This window comes from Oreochromis aureus, linkage group 17 (genome assembly GCF_013358895.1).
Source record: "Oreochromis aureus strain Israel breed Guangdong linkage group 17, ZZ_aureus, whole genome shotgun sequence".
NCBI lineage: Eukaryota > Metazoa > Chordata > Actinopteri > Cichliformes > Cichlidae > Oreochromis > Oreochromis aureus.
In genome coordinates this window covers 12,944,848-12,953,454 of record NC_052958.1, presented here as the reverse complement: position 1 = coordinate 12,953,454, position 8,607 = coordinate 12,944,848, and the positions used below count along the sequence as shown (strand labels likewise).

Below are 8,607 nucleotides of genomic sequence, written 5' to 3'. Positions count from 1 at the left end.
CAATAACCCCATTATTCTCACTTTTCAGTATATTTATAATTCATGCATTTACGTATAATTATATATTTCATGTAAAGGTTAGTCTCTGTTATGGGCTTTTTAAAACTCACTCCAGTTAGTATTCAAGTTGGCAGGACAGTCATCCTACTCGATAGATAGATAGATAGATAGATAGATAGATAGATAGATAGATAGATAGATAGATAGATAGATAGATAGATAGATAGATAGATAGATAGATAGATAGATAGATAGATAGATAGATAGATAGATAGATAGATAGCGGTCCAAAGTCAGAATCGTTTAGGTAAGTAGTGTAAGTAGTGTGTGGTGATATTAATGTAAAATCCACATGAATGGGAGAAACTAACATTTCCGAACCTAACATTGCCTCAAAATCGGTCAGTGCTTACTTCCCCTGTCAGTGGTTTTAATGCTGTGTTTGATTCATGTATATCTAATTTCAATTTGTATTCATCTTCTTGTATGTCGTGTGTACATATATAGTACACATTTCACGTGCATTTTACGCGCTATAAATAGTATCACCAAGTCTTAAACCTGGTAGTCTTTACTGTTTTCACATGTTTGTATGTTCAGGTTAGTCCATCAGTGATTGCAAGAAAAGTTTTTACTAGCTTGTTGACAGCTAAATATTGTGCAACACACACAGGAGCTCACCCAACCATGGAACATATAAAGATTCAGCTGGCTCATTGACAAAACAAAACAAAGAGGCAGGCCAGCGCCAGAACACTGTGTTGTTGCTCAACAAAACCTTAACTGTCGTTGTAACATGCTACAAGTTTCAGTGCCTTGGACAGCTGGTGACCGTTAAATTGGAGCTGCTACAAAACCTTTGGTGCTTCAAACCATTGTGAAATCAAACCCTTTGAACTGAATCAAATCATAGAATAGACAATCTAAAAATGCTTGTATTTTTGTTGTTATTTTTAATCGTTTATGTATATTACAAAAAAAAATCAAATGTTATTGAGCATACTTTGATATGGCAAAGCTGCACAAGGTTTAAGGGGGAAAATCTAGCCTGCATTTTTTTTATATTTATCATTTTCTGTGTCCGTGCTGCAGGACACAGAAGAAACCAAGCGCAAATTGGGGTACGCAAAACTTCTATTAAAACCTATTTTTTAAAAAAAAGATTAAAAAGGGATTTATTTTCGTTTGCATGAAGTTTGGTTTGGGGATCTATGAAAATATAAAAAAAAAAAATATCAAATCCTAATAATTAAAAAGTCGGGGGTTAGGTTGCGACTAAATGTTGAGAAACCTGGTTATGTGGAACATGAAGCATTGCAAGCATGACTTACCTTGCATAAAATGTGTGAATAACGCGTGTATTTTCCAAATTTAATCTGTTAAAAATATAACCAGCATTATTTTTTTTTAGTTCCGTCAAATAAAAAATACAATCAAATAAAAATAAGCATTTAAGACACATTTACACTGAATGCCATGTTAAGACAGACTGTTTCCGTCTTTTACCCTGCTATCTGCGGCCATGTAACCGCATGCAGGATATCTAATAATGACTAAAAAAACCTTAAACAATCACCTCCATTCACAGAATGCGGGAACATTTACGATACTAAAATTCAAAAAGGTCAACATTCCTTGAATCGCGTTGCCATCTCGTAACAGGATGGAGGAAATTGACCATGGAAACGAGTTCGTTGCGCACACAGCTACTCGGTGCGCTTTGGAGAGGTTTTGGCAACCTTTTTACGCGGCTGAGTTTTTCACAGTTCTCAACGCTTCAGGACACAGTAAAGCAGTAAAGCACCAATACACAAGTTTTATACACAAGACAAAGATCTATGGCATGTAACTAAAACGTATATATTGTCCGTGGCACTATTTAAGCGCTGAAACTCACCCCTTCCCCTGGCGAGCACATACTAAAATTTACGCACAACGAAAACGTGTTGCTGTCTTAACAACACAGCATAAGTTCTTTAATTATTCTCGTTTGGCACACACTGTATGTGCAGTAAAGTACTATAAATCAATGACCACGCTGACTCGCTGGTAATAAATAGAAACCGTCGCCCTGGTCGTTCTTTGTCTCGGTTGGCAAGGAGATGATGGTGTCCAAAAATGGCTGTCCTCTATCCAACCTGGCTGATTGTACACACAGTATTATTATCCTCTAACTCGTGGTTAATGTATAATTTGGGCCATATGGCATTTTAAAATCTAAGCCTTTATTTCGGTGGCACTTCGATCTGTGTGGACCCAACTAATGATTCAATTAGTCATTAAACAGACCAAAAGACGAGCCTCGTGTGGGTTTTCACATAGGCTAATATTTGCTCGTCAAATATTTCCCTTTGAAACGTTTACAACGTATTTTTATCTGCTGGCTGCCCAAGGAACATCTGTGAGGGTTGTTTTAGCCTCCCTCTTCTGCATAAAAAGAGGTCCCCCAATTGGCCCTTTCCTTGCGCCCATATAGGAGTCTATTTGTTCACGTTTTGAAAGAAAATGTAATAAAGAGACTTTGTGATGGATTTATGATTTATCAAAAGCACTTTACCATATGGCAGTCGTCATAGGAGCAGATTTCCAAATGTTTGTTTTATGAAAGGAGACCAGAGATCATTTTAATCTGAGCCACTTAACCTAGGAGAGGATGTTCAAGTCACGTGACCCACTAAAGTACGAGAAACACACTGATGTTGATCATGTAGTTTCTTTGAAAGAAGACACTCAGGTCTGTATTTTCGCTACATTAAGACGAGCCAAAGCAGAAAAGAGAAGAACTGAAGTGTGTTGCGCTTAAAACTGTATTGTCTAATTAAGACTGCAGGCAGCTACTGCGCAAAAGCAAGCTCTTTGAGGTCCCAAGCTTGGATATTACTCTTTTGTGTGTCAGCTGCTGGAGCAGTGCACGGGGTACTAGACATTAAAAACAGACTTAATCTATTTGTTTGTGACGCTTTAGATGATCATACATTGCCAAGAAATTTAGTAAAGTGCGCTCAGGTGGCATCTGCTTTGCCCAAGTGTGCAGTGTGTAATATCCCACTAGTAGATGGTGCAAAGATGCTGACATGATGTGGGGGTAGGTTATATCTGATTGGATATTTCACACTATGACATGTCTAGATGTTATTATAACAACAAAAACTGAGATCTAATTTTGGCTTGCTGGGACGCTTTGTGGGAAATTCTTCTACAAAATACATTTCCATCACTCACTTGGTCTTCCCCAGTCTGCATTTGCTTTTAAAATAGGCTGCTTGAAACGTTCTTTGTGAATCGCCGAAAAGGATCAGAATACAAGTGGTTTTAAAGCTAGGATATTGTTCTATGTCCTAAGATTCTGGCCGCTTAAACGCACCAACTTGAAGCACATGTCCAGCCTTTAACACCCACATTCTCTTTCAAAGCAGTAAACTATTTACATTTCAGGAATCAGATCACCACGTCATGTTGAGGTGTGTAGGTCTATAAATTGCTGCTGATGGGTGGGATTCCTCTCACTGTCACCAGACTGGTGTGGCGTTACCGCGACAATTTCATTACTTCTAATCTATCACATTCTTCACATTGCAGTCCCAGGTCTCCGCCCCTTCTCTGGAAAAAAGTTCTTATAGTTTTGACTTCAGTTTCATCATCAAGGCTGGGAGCAAGGAGAGATGTGCGGAACGAACACTGATCTGGAAAATAAAGGTTCATTTTCATTTTTTTTTTTAACCACTTATATATATTCAGACTGTTGTAAATCAGTAAATATGGATTAGATATGAACCACAGTAAGACATTTAGTCGACTCGTTGTATTCGGCTAATTAGAAAAATAACAAATTTAGTATGTGTTGTGATAAGGTGGTGGAAGTGTCAACCAGTTAGGAGGAATGTTTCTCAACGGAAGACCTCTCCCACAACCCAAGAGACGAAAAATGATTCAGCTGGCCTTGGAGGGAGTCCGTCCAAGCCAGATCTCCAGGATACTCAGGGTACGGTAGCCTAAATAGTGAGAGAAAAAAATGGATTTCGAAAAATAAGCTTTTGCGATGTTGTGTTAAATGCAGCATCAACGGATTATTCTTCTTTAACACAGTGGAGCTCACTTGCATCTTTAGGTGTCCAACGGGTGCGTCAGTAAGATCCTGAGCCGCTACCGGCGCACAGGACTCCTGGAACCCAAGACCATCGGTGGGAGCCGCCCCCGACTTCTCACCCCCGGTGTCATCTCCACGATCATCCAATGCAAAAGGGAAAATCCGACTAGTTTTGCTTGGGAAATCCGAAAACGTCTCGCAGCGGCGCGGATATGCAAGGCCTCCAACGTCCCCAGCGTAAGTAAGATTAAAATTCAAATGTACTGTAACTACACTGAAAAGATTCCAGCACTTGATGGTGTTTTGTGCACACTGTGTTCTGCAAGGTGTCGTCCATAAATAGGATTTTAAGAAAGATCCACTTGGACCGCGGACCATCGTGGATGGACCTCAACGCTGATGTCAGGGTTGAGCAGGGCAAGTAACTTGGTCCTTGGACAAGTCATTTATAACGGTTTAGGAAGACTATCGAGTTTGATCAGAATTTCTATCACTGAACATGACAATTTAACACATAAATGTATAAATATTAACTGCATGTAGTCTGCGTGTTTCCATATGTGCAGATTTGTATTCTCTGGCTCAAGAAGAAGCAAAGAAGTTTGAGAAGTTTGAGACAGAGTGCAGTAAAAAACAGAAATCCAAAGGTGTGCAGCACAGAATCCGCACCACCTTTACACCAGAGCAGAGCAGAACACTTGAGCAAGGTGACTTAAAGTCTCTTCAGCTATTTCAAACTAACACAATGCATAATTTTTAGACTGAGTAATAGTTAAAGAAATATTTCTCTGTGTTGAATCAGAATTCTCTCGCAGCCAGTATGCTGATATGTACACAAGAGAGAAGCTATCTGCTGAAATTAAACTTCCAGAGGACACCATCAAGGTAGACTTTTCATCAATTTTAGCATCAAGAAATTCATATACATTTGAGCTGTCTGTTCCTGAGGTGTGGCTTCTGTCCCTCAAAGGTCTGGTTTTCTAACAGACGTGCTAAATGGAGGAGAGAAGCCAAGCAGAGAGGTAGTACGCAGAGTAAGTGTGAGCATGTGTCTGTGTGTGGTGCACACATACTTGGGAGCTGAGTGTGGGTGGCAAGGATGTGATAAGAATGTGTATAATTTGACCACTGGACCATAATAAAGGGAGCTGGACACACTGGTAGTGGAAAGTCCTCCTGAACACATAATTCTTGCCTCATAGCTGTTAAAATGTGTTTCTTTGTAGCAGCTGAAGACTTTCAAAAGCAAAATGACTTTGTTCCTGTAAATCCAACAATGACACACAGCTTCACATCTCAACAGGTACAGTGCAAACCAGTGATATCTACTTTAAAGCCCTTAAAACATGCCACTGTGAATGTTTTTCCGAGCATAGTTTTCTGGCTAACTTTAAAATGCTAGGCAGTTTCCACGTGAGATTTCTGTGTTTTTAAGTAACATTTTAACAAACGTCTGGTGACATAGTGATATTTAAACTTCGTTTATGTGGTTTTCAAGGCTACTGGAATGGCAAAAGTCAATGCTGACAGCTCCTCATACAGCACTGTTACAAGGAAGCTGCAAAATTGCTGCTTCTTCCCAACAGAAACAGGTGAGATCCAGGAAAACTGTCTTTGACCAAATCACTGTCTTTAATAATCTTTCTCTGTGTTTGATTATGAGGATTTTCATTAAATTTAATTTTTATTCATGTTGATTGAGAGTATTTAAGAATGATGTTAAAGAAGCTGGAGATTAGCTTGATTGTAGTTTAGCTGAATATGATATAAAGGTCAGTGATGAGAGTACATGTTATAAAAAGTTTCATTCCCTGTGATGGGCTTGGGTTTGAATTTACTAAACTGCTAAAAATCTATTAAGAATCCAATGATCCTGATTATGAACTAATTTAAGGTTGCACAAAAAAGGTATTATTATAATATTTTCCCTCCTACCTGTGTGTTGGTCATCATGTAAAGTTGCCTGGACTTGCAGAATTCTTTTCTGCTTCACACCACCACCTATGAAGCCATATGTTAAACATGTAATAAATTTATGTCGATTTCACGAGTCATTTGGGACTTGTAGTGATGGTAAACTATATTCAGTATATGTCTTTATTCATTTTAAATATGAACAATAGGGTAGGTGTAGGGTAAAGCCTGTCTGTTGGATCACAAGATCACTTAAAATCACTACTCTCAATTGTTCCTAAGTACATACTATCTTAATTTTATGCAAGAACTTATCAGAAATTAAAGAAAATAATCTTTTCCCCCTTGACGTACAGGCGTGAGGAATTCTGAATGTCCGACATCCTCATTTCTCCATCTGCCGAGTGACATACAAAACATAGAAAAAACTCCTCTGGATCTCCATAGAGATGGATACACTTTCCCACTGGTTCCCCACCACACAGACATGAGGAGAACCTGCCCTTTGGCAACAAAGACAGGGGGGCCAGACTGCCCCGTGATTCAACAGTGGAACCAGCAGGGAATGCCTTTTACCTGGAGTCAGTTTCAAACAAATGAGCAGTTTCTGTTGGTCCCGGATGTGAATCAGCATCTCTACATGGACTGATAGTGAGACCAGTGAATCAGCCGGAAGAGCTTTTGACTACTGCTTAATTCCTCGACTGAAGGGACACTTATAAACCAGTAGAGGGAGACAAAGTATGGACCTAACAATTTTGTCCTTTCCGTCCATTGCCTCTTAATTGCACTGCAGCTCGACTCATCACTTTTCCTTGAGTCTGTGCTGTTGGCACGCAATGTAATCTTTGATTGGTAAGATAATTAAATTAATTCACTAAACCCATTTGCAATGAAGCAAACTTAATGTGACTTTATAGCACCAGAAGGGATGAAAAAATAGATAAGATGAGGATGATAATAAACTCTTTCTTGGAAGCGATTTTTTTTTTTATTGATAGCTATCGCCCAGCAACAAGGACAATAAAGCTAGGTTCAAGTTAAAGAGGGTAGAGTTTAGTACTGATAGAGATTATTAAGAGATACATTTTAATCTCATAGTATAATCTTTAATGAATACTTTACTGTGCTCCTCAGTTATATATCAGTTTTAAAGACTTGTTGACTCCAACGTAAATGATTGCTCCATGGATCATTTAAGGTTACCACATGATGATATGGACGTTATCTCCTTTATATTGTTAGGCTTGACATTTGTGTCAGTGTAGGAGCATAAGGAACACATCCAAGATTTCAGTCCAGGAAAAGCCGGTGGGAGAATCCCTAAAAAATCCCTAAAGTTTAAATGCGACCTGATATCTGTTCCGCTCGGTATCACTTTTTACGACTGCAACAGGGCAGCGGCATTGAGTTCCTTTATATCCCTTTACTACAGTGAGGAGACAGTAAGTCTCTGAGTTTACTGATAATTGGTCAGCAGGGGAAAGATTGGGTTCAGAATACAAATAGCTTGGTCAGCAGCATGGAAGTGGCCTACTGGCGAAATGACCCCCACTGGAATATAACATCACGAAGCCAGATAGGTAAATGATATCTCCACGTTTGTGTTGTGACTGTTTCTGAAACATCCACCAATCTTGCATAAATTGAGGCAAGTTTTAGGATGACTGCATATGAATTTTTAACGGCAGGTACTGAACACATGTATTGAATTTACATGCAGTTTTCAAGTGTTTTTATGCTGATTTATGACACATTTCAAAGATCAATATCTCTAATATAAGACTTTTTTTTCAGCTCCAGTGATTTCTTTACAGTTTGTGCTTATATAGTAAAATATCCTATGGTTTTCTTACAAGATACAATACATTTTTATATGGATTGCGCCCATTGTGCCCTTGTGCTTCCCAACATTTTTGGTTGCTAGCATTTCCTCTTCTAAAATCTTCAGCTGTTTTAACCTTTTCTAGGTAGAGAAATGTATCCATGAATTCAGGTTCTCATAGATTACTTATCTACTGATATTTACTGTAAAATAAAACTAAATCCATTCTGACATCCTACAGTATTACAAAGTGAATAGTATGTAAAGTCTACAGCAGCAGGCATGCCCAATTCTTGTTACAAGGCTTTTAATCGGTATATGTGGTATTTTTTTTATCTGTTGTACTGCTTTTTTTCCCCCTAAGCAATAAACCTGAATACTTAGTGCACTACTTTAAAAGCCTTCATATACTAATTTGACAGAAATATTAATCTTACATCTGGAGGATTCTCTGTATCTTATCTCATATTGAGCAACTAAAACTTTAGGAATTGCTGAAAAGCACATCCAAGTTCAACTGAACCTCACTCTAGTCTGGGATGTCCAAATTTGTTATCCAAATGTTCCTGACATGTTATTATTTATCTCCTTCCCTTGTTGTATGTATGACCCCCGTTGCTTTAGCCACTTAAGAGTATTTATTATACACTAGAATTTGCTTCTCTGACTGATATAAGGACCAAACTGCCAAAAGATGGAGTAAACAGACTCAGAGATGGTGTTTCTGGTATGTTCCTCGCAACATATTCCGCAGAGGAAAATGTCAAGTGCTAAGACGGAA

At 38.5% G+C, this 8,607-nt stretch overlaps 1 protein-coding gene across 2 annotated transcripts; it reads left to right on the top strand.

Annotated features, from left to right (window-relative positions):
* The first annotated feature begins 3,580 nt into the window (after positions 1-3,580).
* pax4 (paired box 4) lies at positions 3,581-8,459 on the top strand. 2 transcript variants are annotated; one of them, XM_039601360.1, is made up of 10 exons: positions 3,581-3,696; positions 3,852-3,982; positions 4,109-4,324; positions 4,414-4,504; positions 4,654-4,794; positions 4,890-4,972; positions 5,058-5,121; positions 5,317-5,390; positions 5,586-5,679; positions 6,358-8,459. In XM_039601360.1, the coding sequence occupies exons 1-10, from the start codon at positions 3,663-3,665 to the stop codon at positions 6,648-6,650; spliced, it is 1,221 nt and encodes a 406-aa protein (XP_039457294.1). In that variant the 5' UTR covers positions 3,581-3,662; the 3' UTR covers positions 6,651-8,459. The 2 variants fall into 2 exon arrangements, with proteins under 2 accessions (XP_039457294.1, XP_039457293.1); XM_039601359.1 differs by having other exon boundaries at positions 5,314-5,390.
* The last annotated feature ends 148 nt before the right edge of the window (positions 8,460-8,607 follow it).

Coding starts and splice junctions, on each gene's coding strand:
- pax4 (XM_039601359.1), top strand. CDS start 3,663: ATGTGCGGAACGAACACTGATCTGGAAAATAAAG. Junction 4,973..5,057: donor TTCCAGAGGACACCATCAAG/GTAGACTTTTCA, acceptor TGTCCCTCAAAG/GTCTGGTTTTCTAACAGACG. Junction 5,122..5,313: donor GCAGAGAGGTAGTACGCAGA/GTAAGTGTGAGC, acceptor GTTTCTTTGTAG/CAGCTGAAGACTTTCAAAAG.